Below are 25,342 nucleotides of genomic sequence, written 5' to 3' on the forward strand. Positions count from 1 at the left end.
ACCAACTTTATCCAATCAGGATAGAGAACCCGGTAAGGATATACAGATTTAAAGTGATGACACGAAGAAATGAGCAGACCCGTCCACCAGTGACATCATCATTAGGCAGATTTTCTTTTTTGTAAACAAGATTTGTTTAAAAAAATATTTAGATTTGTATTGTCGTGATAACGATGGCTTCAACGATAACGATGCAACTTTTCAGGAATAGAAAGCCCACATGTATCTATCAGCTTGGATTCCCCGTCAATGATGTCACTGGTGGACGGGTTTCTGAACTGCCCACAGCCCTCCTATATGAGACACAAAACGAGTAGAAAAATAATTGTGCCATTTTATCATGAACATCAGGGAGGACCAATGATTATATGAAGATAGGTCGAAAAGTGGCAAAGTGGTCCTTTAAACATAAATATCACTTACCCTATACCTATGATATTGAGGACTTTGCCCGTGCAGGTGCGCGTGTGAGCGCGAGTGCGTGTATAGGGATCAAATTTTCTAAAGCAGGGCGTTGCTAAAAACGAGATGCACACACAGCAATCCCTTGCCGTTCCGAATCGTCGGAAAAGGCAAGTTACAAGCTCTTGTTAGTGCTTTTCATTGGTTCAATATTTATAGCCACACTTTCACTTTCAACGGCTGTTTTTGCGCGGACACTGTTGTACAACGAAGGTGGACATTAATCTATACTACAAGACACTAAAGATAAAAAGATAACACATGGAGTTACAAGGTCTCTGCCCGCCCGGCAGTCTTTTAAACAGTCGGTTCAGCAGAGGTTGCTTGGGGGGGGGGGGTGTACGGGGGGAATAAAAACACACACACACACACACACACACACACACACACACACACACACACACACACACACAGTGCAGAGCATCACAGAGGGTTCAAATACTGTATCGACACGTCCCCGGGTGCAAAAACACGCATTGCTTATGGTAATAAAGAAAATCACCTCAGTGCTGTTTAGAATACATCAGCACTGGGACATTGTTGTAGATATTACAGTGCTGTCCTGATTTATGTCTCAGTGAAAAGTCTACCAACAGCCCGGTTACCTTTAAGACATTTCAATAGTGAATAATGGCAGATGGAACAACAGGGTGTTTTTATTTTGAGTTTGTCTGTTTACCTCGGGCATGCTTTCACACCACCAACAAACAAAACAAAACAAACAATAATATGATTAAGTACAGTACGTGTCCAGGTACGGTAGCCCAGTCGGTAGAGAGCTCACCTTTTAATGGCTAAAGTGGGTGGGTTTGATCCCGGACACTGTCAGCTCAGCGTACTGTATGCGAGAATGCCTTATGGCAGGGGTTGTACTGTATACTGTACTGTATGTGAGAATGCCTTATGGCAGGGGTAGTACTGTACTGTATGTGAGAATGCCTTATGACAGGGGTAGTACTGTACTGTATGTGAGAATGCCTTATGGCAGGGGTAGTACTGTACTGTATGTGAGAATGCCTTATGACAGGGGTAGTACTGTAACTGTACTGTATGTGAGAATGCCTTATGGCAGGGGTAGTACTGTACTGTATGTGAGAATGCCTTATGACAGGGGTAGTACTGTATACTGTATGTGAGAATGCCTTATGACAGGGGTAGTACTGTAACTGTACTGTATGTGAGAATGCCTTATGGCAGGGGTAGTACTGTACTGTATGTGAGAATGCCTTATGACAGGGGTAGTACTGTATACTGTATGTGAGAATGCCTTATGGCAGGGATAGTACTGTAACTGTACTGTATGTGAGAATGCCTTATGACAGGGGTAGTACTGTATACTGTATGTGAGAATGCCTTATGGCAGGGGTAGTACTGTAACTGTACTGTATGTGAGAATGCCTTATGACAGGGGTAGTACTGTATACTGTATGTGAGAATGCCTTATGGCAGGGGTAGTACTGTATACTGTATGTGAGAATGCCTTATGGCAGGGGTAGTACTGTATACTGTATGTGAGAATGCCTTATGACAGGGGTAGTACTGTATACTGTATGTGAGAATGCCTTATGGCAGGGGTAGTACTGTATACTGTATGTGAGAATGCCTTATGGCAGGGGTAGTACTGTAACTGTACTGTATGTGAGAATGCCTTATGGCAGGGGTAGTACTGTACTGTATGTGAGAATGCCTTATGACAGGGGTAGTACTGTAACTGTACTGTATGTGAGAATGCCTTATGGCAGGGGTAGTACTGTACTGTATGTGAGAATGCCTTATGACAGGGGTTAGTACTGTAACTGTACTGTATGTGAGAATGCCTTATGGCAGGGGTAGTACTGTATACTGTACTGTATGTGAGAATGCCTTATGACAGGGGTAGTACTGTAACTGTACTGTATGTGAGAATGCCTTATGGCAGGGGTAGTACTGTACTGTATGTGAGAATGCCTTATGACAGGGGTAGTACTGTACTGTATGTGAGAATGCCTTATGGCAGGGGTAGTACTGTATACTGTATGTGAGAATGCCTTATGACAGGGGTAGTACTGTAACTGTACTGTATGTGAGAATGCCTTATGGCAGGGGTAGTACTGTAACTGTACTGTATGTGAGAATGCCTTATGACAGGGGTAGTACTGTATACTGTATGTGAGAATGCCTTATGACAGGGGTAGTACTGTATACTGTATGTGAGAATGCCTTATGACAGGGGTAGTACTGTATACTGTATGTGAGAATGCCTTATGACAGGGGTAGTACTGTATACTGTATGTGAGAATGCCTTATGACAGGGGTTGTACTGTATGTGAGAATGCCTTATGACAGGGGTAGTACTGTACTGTATGTGAGAATGCCTTATGGCAGGGGTAGTACTGTACTGTATGTGAGAATGCCTTATGACAGGGTTAGTACTGTAACTGTACTGTATGTGAGAATGCCTTATGGCAGGGGTAGTACTGTACTGTATGTGAGAATGCCTTATGACAGGGGTAGTACTGTATACTGTATGTGAGAATGCCTTATGGCAGGGGTAGTACTGTACTGTATGTGAGAATGCCTTATGACAGGGTTAGTACTGTAACTGTACTGTATGTGAGAATGCCTTATGACAGGGGTAGTACTGTAACTGTACTGTATGTGAGAATGCCTTATGGCAGGGGTAGTACTGTACTGTATGTGAGAATGCCTTATGGCAGGGGTAGTACTGTATACTGTATGTGAGAATGCCTTATGACAGGGGTAGTACTGTAACTGTACTGTATGTGAGAATGCCTTATGACAGGGGTAGTACTGTAACTGTACTGTATGTGAGAATGCCTTAGGACAGGGGTAGTACTGTATACTGTATGTGAGAATGCCTTATGGAAGGGGTAGTACTGTAACTGTACTGTATGTGAGAATGCCTTATGGCAGGGGTAGTACTGTACTGTATGTGAGAATGCCTTATGACAGGGGTAGTACTGTACTGTATGTGAGAATGCCTTATGACAGGGGTAGTACTGTACTGTATGTGAGAATGCCTTATGGTAGGGGTAGTACTGTACTGTATGTGAGAATGCTTTATGGCAGGGGTAGTACTGTATACTGTATGTGAGAATGCCTTATGACAGGGGTTAGTACTGTAACTGTACTGTATGTGAGAATGCCTTATGACAGGGGTAGTACTGTATACTGTATGTGAGAATGCCTTATGACAGGGGTAGTACTGTATACTGTATGCGATAATGCCTTATGGCAGGGGTAGTACTGTTTACTGTATGTGAGAATGCCTTAGGACAGGGGTAGGCAACCTTTGGCACAACGGAAGGTAATCATTCACTGGTACACTGCCATAAGTGTGAGAGAGGATTTTAAGGTTTATAATAAACTATTTAAAAAGAAATGTATAGTCAAATAAATGAAATCCCTCATATTTCTATGTAAATTACATCCTGCACATCATTCTACATTCACTAAAACTCTGAGCGCTGACTGCGCGGCCTGGGTTATTGCTCTGAGTCTAATGATCATTATAACAATGTTACAAGTTCCAGACCCAGAGGGCCGGCCCAGTGCCGGCGAGCCGCCCTGCGTCCGAAATGGTTGAGAAATGACAGTACTGTACTGTACTGTAACACCCCAAATCATCATAGATACAGTTAATGTGTGCGTGCGTGCGTGCGCGTGTGTGTGTGTTAGGCTGCGCAACAGTAACACATGGTGGTGAAAACCAACCAAACACAATTTCATGCTCGAACGGACAGACAGACCCAGCCAGGGATGGACGGACAGACGGACACACATAGCTGTCTAAAAACATGGCACTTCGTTTCCAGAAGGTTGCAGACCCCTACACGACAACTTAAAGTACACAGTTGCTCCTCACTTAGTGAGCTTTGTTTTCAACGATGCTTTGTATGGTACTTTACACTACTCGTATGATGAAGTATAGGGCATCAATTTCCCCCCAAAAAGTAAAAAATAAAAGTAAAAATATAGTAAAAATATAGCGCCCTGCTCGGCTGATACCAACAGTAAGCCACTCTGACCTACTTACTGCACTTCATAAACATAAATGATGTGTTTGTTTTCCGTCTCCCTGGAGTCGCCACACACACACACACACATGGCAACACGCGACGCTGTCAACACAGTGAACGCGTCTGTTTGTTTGTTTTGTCGGCTCGCATCCAGCTTACGCGAGTGAGGGGGAAAAATAAACTAACGTTTCATTCTTCACAAAAAACACGACACAGGCACGCACGCACACACACACACAGTATTGCTATACTTGTGGGGACATCAACTTTTAGGTCGGCAATTATATGAATGCCATTATTATTATTATTATTATTATTATTTTAATATCAACCCAAAAAACTTTTCTGATCGCCTGTAGATCTGCTATTTGGCTCACAACTACGCATATATCAGGCATAACTTATAATAATAGCCCTTCTTGGCCGATTTGTTCTGGCCCTGCTCGGTCGAGTCGTTGTGGGGCACCAATATGGGCCCAGTATGCATGCAAATGTGGGGTGGATTTATCACCGGACTCGGAGGCATATTTTTTATTCTTCCCTTGGAAATGCAGGTTCCACGCAAAGATTCCAGACTAATATCTACGCAGTGATATTAGTCTAATCCTAACCCATCCCTAACCCCAACCACATTATTTTCATCATTGCAAGGCGCCAAGCCGCGGTGGTTATTGCGATTCACCCCTCACCTATAAACACAAGTCTCTGTTTTTTTTACTAAGCACCGTTTCGGTGGTCAAATCAAAAGGTAACCGAGCCTTTTCAGTCGCCGCTCCAAATCTGTGGAACATCCTATACCGCTAATTATCAGATCTGCACCCTCCCTAGACACCTTTAAAAGCAGACTTAAAACCTCACCTCTGACCTGTTCTCCCAGGCCTTTGAATCCTTCTTTGGAAATTGGCTGGATCCTTTTTTTTACTGCCTTATACCTGATGCACTCACTTTTATTGTATTTGATGCACTTACTTAATTGTATTTGCTGCCATTACTCTTTGGGTTTAACCATGATGTGTTGAGCAATATGTGATATTTCTGTGAACTGAGATTGTATATTGTGCATAGTGTGTATAGTTGTATACACACTACAATGTGTATAGTTACTTGTTTTTCTCTTGGTGTACAGCACTTTGGTCAGCCTTAATGGCCCTTCCCCCGGCTGATTGTGAGACTGTGTCCACCTGCGCTTCTAAGCTGAAGAGACTTTTGTTAATGAGCATGGAGGTATATTAGGGACTCTGTGTTATTGGTTAGGTTGCTCTATTATAACTATTTGTTTCCCAAGAGTGGGACTGTAATATGTTATGTATGCCCTGGGAGGGTTTCTAAGTTACAAATAAAAGTGCTTGAGTGCAAGTCGTTGTTGCCTGGATTTCTGCATACGGGTCCAAATACTGAGGTGTTCCTGACAAATTAAGTAATTGTCCATAAAACAACAGGAACAAACGGGAATGCACACAGAGTCACACACACACACACACACACACACACACACTCACCTGAGGCAGCCGGTGGTGTTTCTCAGCAGCAAGGACGAGTGGAACTTGAGCTTGACGTGCTCGTCGCGGTGCGGCGCCGTGCTCCAGCCTGAGTGCGGGATGACCACCGTGTTGCAGAGCGTGGTCAGCGCGTCGCGGATGATGGTCATCTTCACGGCGTCGCACGACGACAGGTTCCACAGCACGCCTGTGGAGAGACAGACAGACGGACGGCGGTGGGTCTTTTTTTAAACATTTATTGAACCCATTCTGACCTGAGATCAGATTTATACGAGGTTTCCACTGGACACACACTGGTCTGATGAACCCATTCTGACCTGAGATCAGATTCTAAAAATGTCAGTCGTTCTTCGATTTTTTTAAAATAGCAGACCTGCAAGCTCGTAGCGCGCCACTCGGTGGCGCGCTATGAGCTTGTAGATCTGCTATTTTTCAATAGATAAAGCATAACATGATGCTAACACCAAAATGGGTTCCGGTTCAGAATGGGTATCAACACTGCAATGTAGAAGTGCTCTGTTACAAGTAAAAGTATACGGGCAATTCAAAAATGTACTCGAGTAAAAGTGTAAAAGTGCTGGTATCGAAATGCACTTAAAGTTTTCAAATATAAAAAGTTTAAAAACATAAAAAGATATTTAAAAAATCTACAAGCTGAATTATTTGTATTATTATTTTTTGTTACTTTACACCACTGCTGGAGACAGTGATTGATTGATGATTGATTGATCATTTTATTAACAAAAAAAATTAAAAGGCTAAATCACAAAAAAGCCATAGGCTTTTTTACATTGTGGTCCTGATTACACACCGTCTTTTTAATTCACTGTATTATTTTATTATTTTTTTGTGAGCAGGCTGGTATTGAGCACAATCATGTTACTTTTGTCAATGGCTTCCAATTCGCACCTGAGTTTGTATGAGAGTCCAGCTAGCTTACATAGTGTCATCGGACTACTAGGACATCCCCTTTGGCTTAACCTTCTTCCAGGAGAAGGTCTTTGGCATTCAGGTTCCTATGTGCATGACACCAAATATGCACAGCTCCTCGTTGTAGGCAAAGGCGGAATGATTCCAACATCCGTCTGGAAGCTGCGCAGAGGCCGTGTTCAGACAGAAGCTGTCAAACGCTCTGACGCTGTTGTCCTGATACCTTTCGCCCCCAAAAATACAAACATCTTTGTCCCGATGATGGCAGAGAGGTGGCGAAAATAGCCCTCATGCCACGCTTTTTTGAGGGGGCGCTAGCCCAGCTAGCCCGCCATTCCAACTCGCTACATTACTAACCCTGTCCCTATAACCGCACGCAGAAACATGACTTTTGAAATTGTGTCATATGGCAGCCCAGTGTCTGATGACGTGAGAAATCATGTACTCGATATAAACACAATGTGACTGGTTCCGTCTACACAATAACATACAGTACATTTAAAGGAGTGAGGCCCCCACACTTTACATGAATGTTTTATTCTGTGCCTTTTTAGTACAGTCACAGAATATTCGTCTTCACTATGATCGCATCCCTAAGGAGAGCCTTTCGCTGCATAAACACGGTGTCTAAATCCATCCATCTGTTCAGTAGTTAGCCCCGTTGAAAATTGAATCGTGGTTGGTGCTATAGTGGAAGGATATACATGCAAGAGAGATAGAGGTTCTAAAATATTCTCTACCAAGTGAAGGAAAGCGAATGGTTTCCTTGTTCCTCGCTTCACTGGGGCCTGAACGGTGGCTCGTAGGTTACTAGTGTAAAAAAAAAAATCACACACGTGTGAAGTGAGGGGCGCTCTCATATCGTACATCGTCTTACATCAGTACAAAATGTGGGTTGCACACAGCAAAAGCTGGAGTCAATCAAAAAATCAAATCAAAAATCACATCTGCGTGAAGTGAGGGGCGCTCTTATCATCACACGTCATCTTACTGTACCGTACATCATCTCATTCTGATCAATTACAATTTGCGTCGTCACTTTTGTCTTCAATGTTTGTGTTTACACACTTTTGTCTTCAATGCTTGCGTTTACATACTTGTGTCAAATGTTTGTGTTTGCACGCTGGACATAGGAGGGGCTAGCGCCCCTCCAAAAGACGTAACTGGCAGTGAGCTCTATGGGAAAATGGCGGTGAATGGCGGTGAGTTGGTGACCAAACTTCAACGTGTGACAAAAAAAAAAAAAAAATGCCCCCAGTGATAGCCCTGCCACCAATATATTCATATCAACATCATATTCATCCCCGATTGGTGCCCCCAACTTTGGGGCCGGACCAAATCTGCCGAGGGGCATTCATTTTTTTTTTTTTTTTGTGCAAATGTATCTGGTTTCCAGGCTATAGTGATTGTTGCACGTGGGCAAGCGAGCTTCTTCCTACTTGTTCGTAGACTTGATGGCTATGGCGCACTCGTCTCCCATGGCGGCCAGCACGACGACCGAAAAGTCATCCGACGCCGCGAACTTCGACAGGATCTCCCTGCCCAGGTCGCCCTCGGGAACCTGCAGGTCTTCCCTGACGACTCCGTTGTCGGCCATCAGGGACATGAAATTGTCGACGATGTCGCACAGCTGGTAGTCCGTGCGCTTGATGTGCGGGCAGTCCACGTTGTGGGAGGCGGGGCAGATGTCCTCGTACTTCCGGTTGGTGAAGATGTCGATGCCGACGATGTTGACCTTGGCGTGGCCGTGCTTGCCGGGCTTGGAGGTGGACATCTCCACGATCTTGCAGGGGCGCCCCTTCATCACCACGTGGCCGTTCTTGCGCAGGCCGGAGCACTGCATGGGGTAGGTGGCCGAGGCGCCGGCGTCCCCGGACGCAAAGTCAATGTCGGTGTCCGACATGGTGGTGGCGACGACCCTCGTATACGGAACCGATCTGAGCACCGAGACTCTCTGAAATACCAGCTATCAATTCAATTCAAATTCAATCTTTATCAGTCTTTAATACTCAGGGGAATCCATATCACAAGTATACAGAATAACAACACGTTAGATAAAAAGGTAACGGAAAGAACGATACAATAAGCTATACTGTGCACTCGAACACTTTATATATACGCATATATTATTGGGACAGTGGCACAAACGTCACGCAGAGGTTGACCAATCCGGAAGAGGAGGTGAGTCCATATGATCATATCCCTTATATGGTAACCTGGTGATCACCATAGCAACCCCAGTCCCCAGTAGACAAGCTCTGGACATCCTAGCGCAACACAGCAGCCACTGCTGTTGTACCCTACTGCCCCCCCCCTCCAGTGAGGAGCCCCCATCGGGAGGAAGTGGCACCACCGTCCTTCGGTCGCTGTCTGTGAGTCTGTCAGTCAGTCCGTCCGTCCGAGTACTTCCTTAGAATGCATGTTGGGATGGCTTCCGGGTCTCCAGTCGGGACGGGCACAGATTAATACTGGGACACACTTTTCCGCGTAACTTGAGTTGTTTTTCGCCCGCTGCCTATTTTGCTCGCAATAGACAGCGGGCGAGCGATCGCTAAACTATTAGATAAGATTACCCACACTGCACATCGTTTTGCTGTTCATATATTCAGAACGGGTAAGGACTCACTAGTACAAATCAAACCCCTGGAATCCACCATGTCGGGCAGTCACTTTACCCGAGCTCCCCACGACATTGGGCTCTATACACACACACACACACACCATTTTGGAAAATAACTTGGGCCCTACTTCCCTACTTCCTTCACAGGTGTTACCGGTGCTACTAATGAAGTCTCTGCTCCAACAGAGTCAGGGTGTTGCTATTGTGTCACTGGAAACACTCTGAGACCCAGTGGGTCTCAGAGTGTCCTCGAGTGGGACCCAAATGAACCCATTTATGGGTCCATTTGGAAGTAGGGATGTGCCCCGGGAAACTAGGAAGAGTTATTCTTTGTGCATATATATAGCCCCGGTCCTTTTGTATCAAAAAATCACACCTGTGTGAACCGAGTGGTGCAACTCCCCTCTCTCCCCCCCCCCTCCTCTCTCTCTCTCTCTCTCTCTCTCTCTCTCTCTCTCTCTCTTTCTGCTCCGTCAGATTAGCTTTATTATGGATATCAATCCGCGTCACTGAGAACTATTTTTTCATTATTATTTTGGCTCGGCCTTTCCTTCTTTAGCGAACCTAGACAGTCAGAAGTTGTATTTGCGTCCGGCATGGGTGGCAGCCATGTCACATACTTCTGTCGTTCCAATTCCACGCATGCGCACACCACTCGTGACTCATTGACGTACACAAACAAACAGGTACACAAACAGGTACACGGACATTGCTGGTTGTAGGAGTGGTTGCACCACTCAAAAAGTGGAATATACTGTATACCAGTGACCGGAAAAACGTACCAGTGACCAGTTCGCGCACTTCGTTGTCCGTGGTCTTCCTCAGGAGGCGCAGCAGGGCCGGCACTCCGCCGCAGTTCCGCAGCGCCACCTTGTTGTCGTCGGTGGCCTTGCCGTAGACCAGGTTCCTGAGGGCCCCGCACGCGCTCTTCTGCACCTCGGTCACCTTGTGGTCCAGCAGGTCCACCAGGTGCTGGATGCCACCCAGGTGACACACCTGCAAGGGATTAGCGTTAGGACGAGATTTCACAGGAAGTAGAGTACATTAATTAACACGTGTGTGGGAGCTGTATTCAGTCATTTTCTATTTCAGTATTTCTGTTATATATGTAATGCATTTCTTATTTTTAGTTTTTTAGTTGCTTTGCTTAAAGGACCACTTCACCACTTTTCAACCTATCTTCATATAATAGGTCCTCACTAATAATCATGATAAAATGGCACGATTTTTTTCTACTCAGTCTGTGTCTCATAGGAGGGCTGTGGGCAGTTTAGAAACCGTCCTCCAGTGACATCATCATTAGGCAGATATTTTTTTAATCAAGATTTCTTTACAAAAATGTTTCGATTTTCATTATCGTGAGAACGATGGCTTCCATTTTCGCATTGCAACTTTTCAGGACTAGAAAGCCTGCAGTTTCTATTAGCTTGTATTCCCCATCGATGATGTCACTGGAAGACGGTTTCTGAACTGCCCACAGCCTTCGTATGAGACACAGACAGAGTAGAAAAAAATTGCGGCATTTTTTCATGATTATTAGTGAGGACCTATTATATGAAGATAGGTTGAAAAGTGGTGAAGTGGTCCTTTAATTGGTTTGTTTACAGCCATTATTTCTGTTGCAGCTAATGCTTTTGTTTTGAAGGTGATGGGCAGTTCTGGGGGCACAGCTGAGGCTATTTAATTAAGTGAGCACACAGGTAGTCAGTGAGCACTGGGAAGGTCCATGGTTTTTTACCAGCAGCTATAGGGAGAGCACCTTTTGACTGTACGATGTCTGTCTGGAGAAGCAAAATAAAAACACCATCAAATGTTGCTGCCTTGACTGGACAATGGTCTTATTCCCTACCAAACTGCGTAAGATTCGCTGCCCGGTGCTCACAACAAAGCCCCATCGGGCAGAAAGGTCCGGAAAATATCTCCTTCCATTATTATGTGAAAAAACGATGCATTGAGTGTCCCGCTGCATTGCATTGACGGAGCTGAACTGTTGCGATGTCCGACCATGACCGGCAGCAACCAATGGGACAGCTGCATCATGACTTTTTTTTAATTATGAGCCAAAAGCCAACGCAGGGGGGCAAGGGGAAATGATCCAAAACTATTATTTGAATAAATGTAAAACATCTTATATTTTTGTACATAGTTTACCGATTCATCCGATTTACCTCGCCATCCGAAGAGCTTATGAGCGGACTAATACAAGATTTGCAGGCTAATAATAAATAAGCAAAGCACCGTAAATAAATGAGAATCGTGAAGCCGTTTGTATTAGTTTATACATTTAAAATAAAACAAAACAGCCTTTGTTTTCCCCCACCCTTGTTCCATCATGCAAATTTGCCATTCATATTTATTGATGTGATTTATTATATCTTAATTCTATTCCTGTTTATTTCATTGAATGTTTTTGTGTGCACACAATCTTCTCACATCGCTGCACGTGGATAATGCTTCTTATGCTGCGTGTGCGTGCATTCCTCTGTCCTCCACTTCTAAAAATAGACACTAGACAGCCGGAAAAAGCAGGCACTTTATTGGCACTAGCCCACCACAGAGCTGAGCCCTGCGGGAGAGACCCGGGGAAATATAAAAGAAATGCTCGCATCGGATGGGATCGGGCTTGCGTTCAGAACTTCAGATGCACAATTCTGGGCCATTATGACACGGAATGCATCTGTGTCACCTTTAGCTTTGAACCATTATGTTATGCTTTATAGCTATTGAAAAATAGCAGATCTACAAGCTCATATAGCTTGTAGATTGGAGAGCTTTTTTTAAATCATGAAAATGGTGTGCAAATCTTTGAATATAGTATTCTTTCACAGCAGACGTTTTTTAACTCAAATCTATGCTTTTGTGAGGTCCCGGTCCTGGAACAACATATATTCAGATGGGGGCATTGGGGGGGTCAGTGGCCAAATACATATAATCTTTGGGGTCCTCGGCATGAAATAGTTTGAGAACCACTGACACAGAAACATAGGTTTTTTTCAGAAAACAGAAGACATTTTGATAGAATCTGGTCTCTCAGGTCTTAATGAATGGGTCAAGAACCAGCGCCATGCAGCGGATGAGAGCCACCTCACCTCCACCTTGACCCTGTTGTCTCCGTAACAGAGGTGCTGGAGGTACGCAGCGGCGTTGGCCTGGACCGACGGGAAGTGATGCTGGAGCATGTGGATCACCTCCGGAAGCTCCGGGTCACGCCACGCAAACTCCCTGGGAGAGAGGGGAGGGAGAGAGAGAGAGAGAGAGAGAGAGAGAGAGAGAGAGAGAGAGAGAGAGAGAGAGAGAGAGAGAGAGAGAGAGAGAGAGAGAGAGAGAGACAGAGAGAGACAGAGAGAGAGAGAGACAGACAGACAGACAGACAGACAGACAGACAGACAGACAGACAGACAGACAGACAGACAGACAGACAAGTTGGTCAAGAACCGAGAGGCGTCGAGAGGAGTGCATGTGTTGCTCGTCTCGCGTGGCCAAATGCAGGTGTGGAGAAAGTCATTTGAAGCAGTATAGAGAGAATGAGTGAGCGGTTCACTCGCTGGGGGGGGGGCGTGGCTAAACTGTGATTGAGTGATCAGGACGGGAGTTCCAGCCTGTGCTTTTCTGACCAGGGGGTACTATACTAACAACAATGACATTGAACAATTTTTTTATCTATCAGAAGAAATTGGTGTTCTGCAAAATATGAACAGTGCAATGCATGGGATATTGTACCAGCTTTAGGGTTATAGGGTTCAAAATGAAAAAAAAAAACGAAAAAACAAAACACATAACCTCTGTAGTCTTTGAGAACTGGACTTGAGTTAAAACGGACCACTTTTTTCCGTCTACTACAAAACCTCTCCGGGCAAAAGTAGCCATGAATCTACAAGCGCATCACTGTGAGCTTGTAGATCCAGAATATGGGTTTATAAGTGGGGACTGTGTTTGTGTGTTTGTGTGTGTGCGTGCGTGCGTGCGTGCGTGCCTCCATACCTGGGGTCTTTGTGCATGCTGTCTATGGAGGGTGAGCGTGTGGCCATCCTGTCCACCAGTCCAGAGTGTCGGGGGTAGAGGGGGTCCGCCGACAGCCCCTGCTGGGAGACCCTGTAGGAGTCGGTGTACAGCGCTGCGGAGCTCAGCCCGTAGCTGCTGCTTCTTTGGTACGGCAGGGTGCCACAATGGCTGGTAGCCCGCGGGAGGGTTTCTAAACCTGAGCACAGGAACAGTCACATAAACAGTCACATTGACAACATGAAAGAAAGATGTTTAACTCATAAAAGCCCCCCAAAAAAATCTTCTAAATCCTCCAGTTTTCTGAAATGAATATTTTCATGATTTTTCAAAAAATAGCAGACCTACAAGCTCGTATGAGCTTGTAGATCTGCTATTTTTCAATAGCTAAAGCATAACATAATGCTAACACCAAAACGCGTTCCTGCCCAAAATGGGTTAACGTCACACAATGTATCCTTTTCAATTAACCACTTGAACCCCGAGCAGCATTCATATTCTGGGAGGAACATTTACACTCTACAAGTTTGTGGGTCGGCTATTTTTAGATAGATATTTAAGTGTTCAACATGGTTAAGGAAAAGTTATTTTTGATATATTGGTCATAATTGTGTTTTTTGACAACTTCTCTAAACACTGTTTTATTCACGGGGAGTGTCAGCGGCGACAATCGCGACAAAATAAACCATGCTCTGAAATGTATTTATTTGTGTGGTTCAAAGTGTTAAAAGCAAGCAGCAACCACCATAATGTTGTTTTTACTCAGGGCAAAATACCCTGAGCGCCAAAGGCCCTGCTTTCGCTTTGGAGCAGCACTTCCGTGGTTTGGTTTCAAACTGAATCCTGGGAATCGGAGTTCTAACAACCACCAAGAGGATTACTGAAATTAATGTTACACGGAAATTACTTGCTACATTCTGCACGTTTCCCGGTCTAAAGTTAGGGGACCATACCTGGGGTCTCTCAATCTAAAAATGGGGTCTTTTGAGACTTAAAACGCTTCGAATTCTACTGAAGAGGTTTGCTGAAAGGGGGGATGAATGTGAGAGGCAAGAAGGCAACTATACATTCCTGAGAAATCAAACAATGTTATGCACTTATGTCCATATTAATATTAAACAAGTGAACATTAATAATAGCACAGTTGTCATATGGGTTTACTGCTGTACAATATGAGGTCACTAAGCTAAAATAGAACTGGAAAAAGTGTATAAATGTTTATTGGAGGAGAGAGAGAGCTAAAGTATTATTATAAAATTCAGCTGGGTTGTGTTTTTTTTCATAATTTTTTCATCATCATGAATAAGCATCAATCATGAATAAAGTGTACAGAACCGTTTCCATTATAGTGTAGCAGTCGTAGTCAATTCGTTTTATGTCAAGGATCCCCGAGTTGATATTTGGCTAAGGATAAGAGAAGATTTCAAAAATTTAAATAAAATGAAACATTTGAAAAAAATAACAGATCTATAGGCTCACATGTTGAAAATGTGTGTACATCAACTTTTCAAATATACCGTTAACCCAAGTAAAACATAGGGCTTTAAAATGAGTTTGAGTAGCGTTTAAAATGTTGGCTGCCCACAAGCACTTACGTCATTTATGGAGAATAACATGGGGCTCATCTGAAAAATCGTTTCATATAAGCATTGTGGTCCGAAAATAAACAAGCTGTCTCCGACTGTTTTTTGGCGAAAATGTAACTAATTCAGCAGTATAACAATAGCGTTTTCTCTCAGTCAGTTAATTGTTCATATCCATGAGTGAAACGGCCCGGGATGACATGTTTATTTTTCAAGCACAGTTCTTATATGAGGCGATCTAATTAAATCCCCCCTATGGGGATTACAATGCAAATAAAAAGTACATGAACCCGTAGATTTGCGCCCTCTACCAGACTTCGGTGCTCTATTGCATGTAAACCAATGGGCTGGCTGGGGCGGCGGCACCGGTCAGCAGGGAGTAAAACAGCACAGGAAATTAGTGTAGGGATTAAATAATTGCCATTATATCGAGGAGAAAAGGGGGAAAAGAACCTCCACCAAGGACCCCATAGGGTGTGCCCGGACCCCCCTCTTTTGAGAACCACTGAGTTATGCAGGGAATCTTGAACAATGTACGCTGTGTGCTCTGTGCCTGTGCTTGTCGTATAGAGAGAGAGGGTGCTCTGTGTAGCAGTACCTGTGCTTGTCCTGTAGAGGGTGCTCTGCGGGTCGTGGGAGGGGCTGTGGTACAGCGGGCTGTGGAAGGAGTGGTCGTCGAACACGGGGGTCATGTGACAGTCGGGGGACAGCGTGTCGCGCAGCTCGGGGTCCAACTGACCGGGGTGGCTGGCGTACGAACTGTGGAGGCCTGGGGGTGGACACACAGGAACATGGGAACGGACTTTAGGAACTATAGAACCCACGCCAGAAGCGACATTTAATTAATAATAAATAGGTGATGAACAATTAAGCTTATAATATCATGCCCTCGAACTATAGGGATAGCCGGGATTAAAGTGGTTATATAAAAAATACCCCCCCCCCCTGGCCCTGGAGGTATACCTGATGGAGGGGAAAAACAGGTCGGGGAAAAAAAACGTGTTCCTTTCACGCGCTATACGTCCGGCCGGGGAAACTCTCCCCTGTCAGGTGACAAAAAAAAAGCAGCTTGGACTCCTCATGCATAGAAGGAAGCATGAGGTCAGTCCGCTGCCCCCCCCCCCCCCCCCCCCCAGGTTGGCAGAGGAAGTGTAGCGCCCAGGATTACATGAGATAATTGACATTGGGTGAGAAAATGGGTTGCAAAATAGTGGGATAAAGATTTATGTATATATATTTTTTAAAGTGGTTATAATGTATGGCTGCAGACAAGGAAACATCTATAGCATTTGACACACGTCACATGGTCTGTAGATGGATTGAGATGCATTATACAACCTTGTCGTTGATGAAAATATCCATAAACTGAAATTCAGGTTAAATATGAACACTTGGAGGGGTTGCAATTGCCATCCCCCATGGGACCCCAAATGACGCCCCTGACTCCACGTTTTATTAAATTCTATTACAATTCAGTGTGAGAGAGAGAGAGAGAGAGACACAGACAGACAACATATTCAACGCAAGCTGAGCTTTCACCTTGAGCGACAGAACTGAATGCTGTGTTAATGGCAACTGAAAACAACTTGTTTTCAAAGTGACACAGCTTTGGGCCAGCCAGGCTTTTCTTTGTCAAAACTGGGAGCCTTGCCCCCATTACAAGGGAGTCGGGACTATAGTCTCCCATAATAAGCAGAAGTCTAATCTACTGATCAATATGATTGATGGCTTTCCTTCCATTACAAAACAACAACAACAACAAAGGTCCCTGTAACGTTATGTTGTCTGGAGGAGCAAACATATAATATTAGGGACTTTAACCCATTCTGACCGGGAACCCATTTTGGTGTCAGCATCATGTTATGCTTTAGCTATTGAAAAATAGCAGATCTACAAGCTCATAGCGCGCCACCGAGTGGCGCGCTACGAGCTTGTAGGTCTGCTATTTTTTGAAAAATGACTGACATTTTTTTAGAATCTGATCTCAGGTCAGAATGGGTTCATCAGACCAGTGTGTGTCCAGTGGAAACCTCGTATGAATCTGATCTCGGGTCAGAATGGGTTAAGCAACGACGGCTACGGCAATCCTCTCCGGCAACCAAAATGGACCAGTGCTCGATAGATAAACCTGCTCGCCGTCGCAGCCGTTCCTACTACGGCAGAACCTACACTTCCACGTATAGTGTCTATACGACGCCATGCCATAACCATGTTAAATGGTCATACATTTCCACCGATTGCTCCATCACCTCTCTCTCTCTTCTGATGAGGCACGTCACAACAACAGTGTCAAATTCATCCACCTTTTGCTGGAAAAGTCTCTGTTCTGCTGGGTCCATTTTATGGTCAAGGCGCGACTCAAGATGTAGAACCCAAATGTAGAACAGACAGGCAGGAGTAGAGCAGATCATATGCAAGGTATTTATTACACTGAAAACACTGGACAGAACACCATAACATAAACTATAATCAAGCAGGGAACACAAGGGACTGAGGGTTTAAGTAGACACAGGGATCACAATACACAGGTGAACAGAACAAACAATCAACACTGGGATTGGCTGGGAGACTAACAGGACACAGGTGGAGAAAACTAGTAATCACAGGGAGGTGAGACAAGACAGGCAAACACAACTAGGCAGAACAGGAAACACTAGGGCAACACTACATAATAAAAGTGTGCAACAGACTGATATCGTGACAGTGTAATGTGTTGGCATGCTCTGAATGAAGAAATAACACTAATTCCACATAATAACCACATGTTTATTAAAACTAGAAGAACACAAATTTGCTCCAGCACCTTCCTCTTTCCACTGCTGATCATGTCCAGCGCATGTAAGAAGCAAGTTATCTGACACGCGACGGGGGGGTTCTTTTTTTTATCTGTTTAGGTTTGACACATGCTGTCACCATGGGATGGGGACCGGGATGCATACTTTAGTTTAGACTAGTCATTGGTTAGACATGGGTTAAAGGACCTATAACATATAAAATTCAACTTTTTCCATTTCTTTTGTGTTTTTGGGGATCCCATATGTGTTTTATATCCCCACAAATAACCAATTTTGAAGAATCAGGCTTTCATATCATATCAGGTGCTTTAATGGAAATTGCTCTCAGGAACAGCTCAACTGATTTTGGTCTCATCGTGATGTCATCAATGTCACACTACTTTGTATATTTCCAACTTCTTCAGTCTTCAGTTTCAAATTTGCATTTCCACTGTCCACCATTGTTGATTTTCCAAGCTGGCACGGAATGGAAACAAGCCTGGTGTTATCTAGCATCAGTATTATAATGACTCAAATATTAAATAATCTGCATATCAGCACCCACACCACCTCAGGACATTGTGGTACTGCAGCTAAAACTGCTTTCAAAGTCCAGAAAGAAATGACAAGGCCTGGTTACATCAGAGTGGTGATTGAGGCTCAAACCATTAGAAATAACTTTGAGGGACATAGACAATATGATATTAAATATTAAAAGCAGTTTCAAAATGCATGTTATTTGCGCTTGAAGGTTAGGTTTAGGTGTGCTGCCCCGTGGGGGGTTATAGGGTTAGGGTTTGAGATAGGTTGTAGGACTAATGACTGGTCTAAACCAAAAGGCGGTTGGAACCGGCTGTTTGCTTAACGATTTTGACTGCTACGCAGCTGTACCTTCGCCGAGCGGAGCCGTCCTGAAAAGCGTCGTTGCTTATGAAGTCCCTATTGTGGTTTTACTGGGCAGCTACCAGGTGTGAATGAATGTAACTGCAACTGTGTCCCCCCCCAGACTATAGGGACCTGCCATGTGCCATCAGAAAGCACTATGCAGAAGGTGCTGTACGGCTCTATAGTCAAATTATATCATTATAATATAATATAAATTAATAAATAAATACACAAATAAACTAGAAAGGTGCAATTCTGGGAAGTGTGGTCAGACACGAGTCGCGAGGAACCCACAGGGAACTGATAATTCCATCTTACCATTAATATTATTGTGATTGTCGTGTGAAGCGTGATGAAAAGCTTAACTTTTCTGCAAAAGTTAACAAAAAGCAGGTTCACTTTGCCGGCAAAAATATATTATCGGACCGAGAGCCATATTAGTGTGTTGCCTAAAGCAACCACACAGACACATGAAACATTCTTCAGACAAACTGCAATGAGCCCTCGCCTCGGGTGGCCTTTATTTGCTCCATAGGCCCCCACAGGTACAGTATTTTGCCCACTTTGCCTGTTCTTAAAGGTAGAGTAAGTGATTTTACTCAAAAAACCTTAGGTTTCGTTTTTGCCTTGGGACCCAGCCTTTCATCCAATCAGGATAGAGAACCAAAAATGAAACCTAAGGTTTTTTGACCCCCAGGGGTTAACTGGGGACAGGGAGGAACTCATTATATGGTCAGCACACTCTATAGTAGGGAGGATTATCACAACAAAACAAAAAAATAAGTGATATTTGAATTAAGTGAAATCACTTACTCTACCTTTAAATCTGAGACCTTTTTTGGTTCAGACTGTGAAAGTCAGGGTCAAGGCTGCAGTAGGCTATACGGTATACTATTAGTCAGCCCAATTCTCTCTAGAATGTATAGAGGGCGCCTCCTGAACTTTAGAAACCCCTGGGGCGGGGATCCAGATTTCCAGTGTGACTGTGAAGGGCTCAGGCAGCGAAACCAACCCCTGGAGAAATCAATGTCAAAAACAGGAATGAGTAGGGTTAGCACTCATGCCTCCCGTGAACGGGGACAATAACATCACACAGTGGCGTGCACAGATAGACACTAGGGTGTGCTAGAGCACCCCCTGCCCATTTGGCAATGTGTTCTTAAAAAAAAAAAAAAAAAAAAAAAAAAAAGTTTTCTTTTTTGTAGTGTGTGGACCATGGTGACATTGATCAATTCTCGATATAAACGCTTCTACTATATTATTTAGGCCCCCACAATCTAAAGCTATGTTTCTATGTCAGTGGTTCTTCGATAAAAAAGAAAATAGCAGACCTACAAGCTACGCCACTCGGTGGCGTGCTATGAGCTTGTAGATCTGCTATTTTTCAATAGCTAAAGCACCAAAATGGGTTCCCGCCCCAAAATGCGCTGCACAAGGTGCCCTTTTTTTTTCTTCACTTGAGCACCTGCCCCTCTAAATATCTGTGCACGCCACTGACATCACACATCTGGAGGACACAGGATGATCCCTCTGTGCCTGATTAGAACGCTGGTAGCTGTCTGTGCCTGGTTGAAAAAATCTATGTTTGGTTGTTCTCCAGACTCCAGTGTCCACAACCACAATAGAGATCTATAGAAGACAGCATGTACTGGAAGATGACTTGCATACTGGATACAGTATTATAGAACAATAGAACAATAGTGTACCCAGTGAGTCCCCCGAATGCAACAGTAGTTTCACTCTTGGAAACCTTGAGTTCATATCGAAAACCAATCCTTTTGTTTCTGTCTGAGACATGCCTATACTGTAAATTTAAATTAGTTTCCACCAGTTATAATTGTTGAAGCATTTAGTAGCGCAAAAACAATCCATTACAGTATGTTTAATTTGCAGTAGATGGAAACATTCGAAAATGTTTATATAATAATCCCTGACAATAATTGTGACTAATGGGCCATAATTACTCATTGTAAAAAATAACAATAATAACTAGAAAAATTGCCCCTCGGGGCACAGGTCTCCACCAGGGCAGGTCAGGTTGTGGCCTCCTGGTGGCGCTATAATAGGCCAATGTGGAAAGGGTGCCATTTCTTATACGCCTTGGATGGAAATTGGATTATTTGAGGCATTTTGTTCCAAAAACGTATTTTGCAAAAATCCACCTGTTGGTGGGTGGGATATATTCCTCGGCCTAGTAGGAAAGTCTGTGAAAGAGTTCACGTAAATTGCACGCTGCGTTCATGATTTGAGGCTTTTTGTTCAAAACGGGCCAATCCTGCAAACTTTGAAAGCAAATGTTAGCCAATTAGGATGGAATATGAAATATCGGACAGATCCGTCTTGAACACTTGACTATAGAGATAGTGTGTAACGATTTGCGGGATTTTTTACTTCATGAACCTTGTTATAAGTTGTTGGGCATAATTATAATGAGTGCATTGTAATGCATTATAAATGTGATTATAATTCATTATAGACCCCGACCTTTAAGTACAGTGTTACCAAGTAAATTTCAATCCTTGTCCTCCACTGACAGTTGCTATTGTCTTTTTTTTGTCCTTAAACAAACTCTGAGACCCGCTTAATCGATATCAAGTAATGCTTTGTGTTCCGTTGTTTTGACTTGAAACTCAATAGCGGCGGTAGCTAGCAGAGCCTGACACCACCGCCACCGTGTCATCTTTGATCAATTTGCACAAAAACACGTCTCTGTAAATCTCATTAAAAGCGCTGACCTGGAGAGTCTAGGCTACACTGTATAAAAAAAAACACCCAGTTTTCCTTTCACTGTGAGGAAACCATCCCCAAATGTAACCAAATGGACCCTTACTGGATCCATTTGTGCACTGGGGATGTGTGTTAAACTGTAGCTAATGGGATCATTTAGCTTTGGGTGAAAATTAAATAATATATTACCACAAATGATAATGATATAGGTTAATTGTTAACATAAGCATAGTGATGATACCAGTAAGACGCGCAAACGCGGGAAGCGAACGCAGCTCGTACATGTTTGGGGTTTTTTGTTTTTTTTATTTTGAAGTTATTATTTTTTTAAGTTAAGTTTTTAACTTAGCCATAACCATATAAGGAGTCCCCAAAGCAGCTATACGTCCAAATATGGAGTGTCAATCACAAACAAATCACTCAGCTCCATATATGGGCACAAAGGTGGGACACACACACACACACACAGACAGACACACACACAGACAGACATGATCTGCTAGGTCTCATAGTAAGTGCTCACTGCGTTCGCAACTACACAAAATAATATAATACATTGTATGTACAGTACAGACCAATAATTTCTATATAAACAGCGAGACTATACTGCGCGCTTGCATGCACTGCCAAACCAGTTGTTTTGTTAGTTGGACGCTGTCGAGGCGCGCCGAGTCGAACCGCAAGCCAACAAAGTGTGCCGACTCTGAGCAGCAGCCGATGAAAAGGTGTTCCCTCCGCTCGTGTCGGCTAATAATCGACAATAACAAATCTACTTTATTATCACGTTACAGGTTTATATATACGTGTGAGGGCAACATTGTTTTGGCGCAAGAAGTAGGTGTAGTAAGCCGGTATAACACGCGGGAGTCTATCCCCGTTACAATGTGTTAGAACCACATGGGAGATGGATTGCTGAGGTGGAGCGCCACACCTACCATCACCTCCCAGTACTTGCCGCACGACTTGCTGCGCCAAGCCGTGCTACTCATTTGCTGATTTGGCGGTGCCCGGGATCGAACCATGTGAACTTGTGGTCGAAAGGCGAGAGCTACCCGGACACATGTTGCAAGACACAGGCAAGAGTCAACACATTTTTTTCAGAAAGGGAGAAGATGAGAACACAAAAAAAAGTCTTCCTTACTTACAGTATAGATAACGTTATTTTTAATCTGAGGGTGGTTATTTTGTAACCTGACTCCGCCAGATTGCGGCAGTATAATCAAGTTCACAAGTTCCCTCCTTCCTGCCTGGATCTGGGCTCTCTCTCTCAAGCAGAAACGATAAACCGGAAGCAGCGGGAACAAAAAAATGATGATATCTCCATAATAATTTCAAGTTGTAGACCAGTTATAGGTTGTGTTTACATTTGCACCGTGGCAGCGCTTCAATACGTCATCAGTGTGGCGTTGATCCCGCCCTCTAGCGCCCTCTAGCGGTCAGAAATGGTCCGGAGTGCATCGTCTCTGCCCCGAGAAGGGGACCAGATGGGAGCAGCAGGAGGCGGCGGAGTCAGGTTAGGTTATTGACAGAAGACATTATTTTCCCGCAGCAAGTGTTCCCGTTGCATTCCCCCCCGACAGCTCTGAAAGACATCCTGAATGTTGACCTTATCGCCGAACTCAATTTCGCCGGCGCTCCGGCAGAATGCCCTGCAGTCCCGGCCGGCTCCAATGACGAGGCTATAGGACTTAAGGTTTAAAACCATTAAAACCGGGAAAGCGTCCGTGTCATTTTAGATTTGTGTGTTTGGCTATTCAAAAACAGCAGATGTACAAGCTTGTAAATAATATGCTATTAAAAATCATGGGTTAAAGGTGGCAACTAGGGCTGGGACTCCATTATAAAAAATAATATCTAGACTAATTAATTTGAATCATTGCAATTAATTAATCGCAATTAATCACATATATTATTATATCACAATATTCGACCTGAGAAGCATTTTTATTTTATTTTGGTATACGAGTGAATCAATGAGTGCGGTTTTTTTAATCTAAATTTCCCATCCCACTGGGCCAAGCAAAGTGGTGTGATCGCCCGGCTTCATCTCCCATTGCGTGCACTGGTATGATATAGGTACGACTTCCAGTGAGAAAGGTTCTGTGGTGCAAAAACTATGCACGATTAAAATGCGTTCACTTTTTTTAAATTGCGTTGTTTCTGTACTTCATTAATCTCAATGAATCAGCAATTAATCAAGTCCCAGTCCTATAGTGTTAACGCATCGGTACGGTACAGTAGGTCGACATACTGTATAGCCATTAGCTACCGGATGATACTAATGAAGGCTCTGTTCCATTCTGGTCAAACAGAGTCAGGGTGCTGCTATTGTGCATGTTGGCTCACTGGAAACACTCTGCTACACCAGTGGGGTCTCTGTCTCTCAAAGTGTCCTTGAGTGGGTTGCGTACGGTACGGGCGTGTAACTCTGAGAGTGGACCGGTAAGGGTCCATTTGGTTCCATTTTGCACACTCTCCGAATGTTATGTTAGCGGTGGTGCTTGAAATTAAAAGGTTTGAGAACCACTACATCAAGGATCATCTTTGATGTACAATCCAACACCGCAGAGCACCATGAGCACAGCATCTTAAAATAAAATAAATATTATTTTTCTAAGTCTCAAGTCTAAGGAGTTTTACTTCTTTGTTTATACGGTGAGCGAGTCTTTTCCTGTCAAAGTTCCTTTATGTTTTTGAGACCACCGCTACCGTAGTCAAGTTTAAAGAGAAAAAAAGGACGAAGAAAGGCTCAACAGTTTTCTCAGTGCTTCAATCCAACACTTGCACATGTCTGGATATGTACTAGCCTATGTTTATGCCTATATATCCATTATATCGGCTAAAATCGTGGAGATTGTGTATATTTGTGTATATGGTGTATTTTGCCCTGCTACTAAAAAGAAAAAATTAGGACAGGTGACTTGTTGTATTTTAAGGTGTATTATGGATGTTGTATTGGCTGGTTCAAAATGTAACATTGATGATGTGGTTTTGAAGTGTAATTTTTATTTCTGCCTCTTGGCCTTCAGTTCCCACTTGTAAAAGAGACGCAGTCTCAATGTGATTTTACTGGTTAAATAAAGGTTAAATAAAAAATACATGGAACAGAGCATTAGCATCATCGGTAACACCTGTGGATTTAACAATCTGGGGGCTCCCAGCAAGGCTGAAGCAGCAGGGTGCTCCTCTTGCACCATCTGCGCCCAGGCGGTGCCCCCCCCCCCCCCCCCCGCCTCGGGGCGCCACGCAATTGCGTGGTCTGCATAGTGCAATAAACCAGTGTTGTTTTCGCCGACTAAAACTAAGACGAAGAATGTTCGTCGACTACCTTTTTCCACTGACAAAAACGAATGGAAACTAAATGAAAACTAAGCTACGATGACTAAAACTATAAGACTAAATATACTGACAAATTTAGTAGACAAATAAAAACTAGACTAAAATGTTAAGAAGGGACTAGTGGACAAGAGATCCACTATAAGTCATTTTACTCTTGGTTGCATGCTGAAAATAGCTGATCTACAAGCTCACAACGCGTCGTGTTGCGACGCGTTGTGAGCTTGTAGATCGGCTATTTTTAGCAAGTGTAAAAACACTCATTACGACGGCATCAAGGCCCACCAAAACCCATTTTAGTCGACTAAATCACCTGTAGATTTAGTAGACTAAAATCTTATGCCATTTCGTCGAAATGACATTTCCAGGTGACTAAAATGTGACTAAAACTAAATGAAGTTTCAGTCCAAAGACTATGACTAAACTAAAATAGAAATTTGCTGCCAAAAACACGTTCTAAACCTCCTCGCTTTGCACTGATATGGGAGGAAGACTGTGGGTTTGATGG

The 25,342-nt window shown here is 43.7% G+C and overlaps 2 protein-coding genes across 2 annotated transcripts in view; both read right to left on the reverse strand.

Moving 5' to 3' along the window:
• The window catches only part of LOC308311504 (plakophilin-4-like), a gene marked incomplete at its 5' end in the record, with an annotated part of 79,307 nt that overhangs the window by 16,544 nt on the left and 37,421 nt on the right, over positions 1–25,342 (reverse strand). The window contains 5 exons of the mRNA XM_080758198.1: positions 5,981–6,167; positions 10,313–10,526; positions 12,620–12,752; positions 13,512–13,728; positions 15,711–15,881. Coding sequence (XP_080614324.1) covers positions 5,981–6,167; positions 10,313–10,526; positions 12,620–12,752; positions 13,512–13,728; positions 15,711–15,881 — 922 coding nt within the window. The remainder of the gene's footprint in view (positions 1–5,980; positions 6,168–10,312; positions 10,527–12,619; positions 12,753–13,511; positions 13,729–15,710; positions 15,882–25,342) is intronic.
• LOC308311521 (eukaryotic translation initiation factor 5A-1-like) lies at positions 8,346–8,813 on the reverse strand (the record flags this gene model as incomplete). Its single annotated transcript, XM_080758242.1, has 1 exon — positions 8,346–8,813. One exon carries the CDS (start codon positions 8,811–8,813, stop codon positions 8,346–8,348), a length of 468 nt encoding a protein of 155 aa, XP_080614368.1.

This window comes from Protomyctophum bolini (assembly GCF_963924005.1).
Source record: "Protomyctophum bolini genome assembly, chromosome: 24".
Lineage (NCBI taxonomy): Eukaryota > Metazoa > Chordata > Actinopteri > Myctophiformes > Myctophidae > Protomyctophum > Protomyctophum bolini.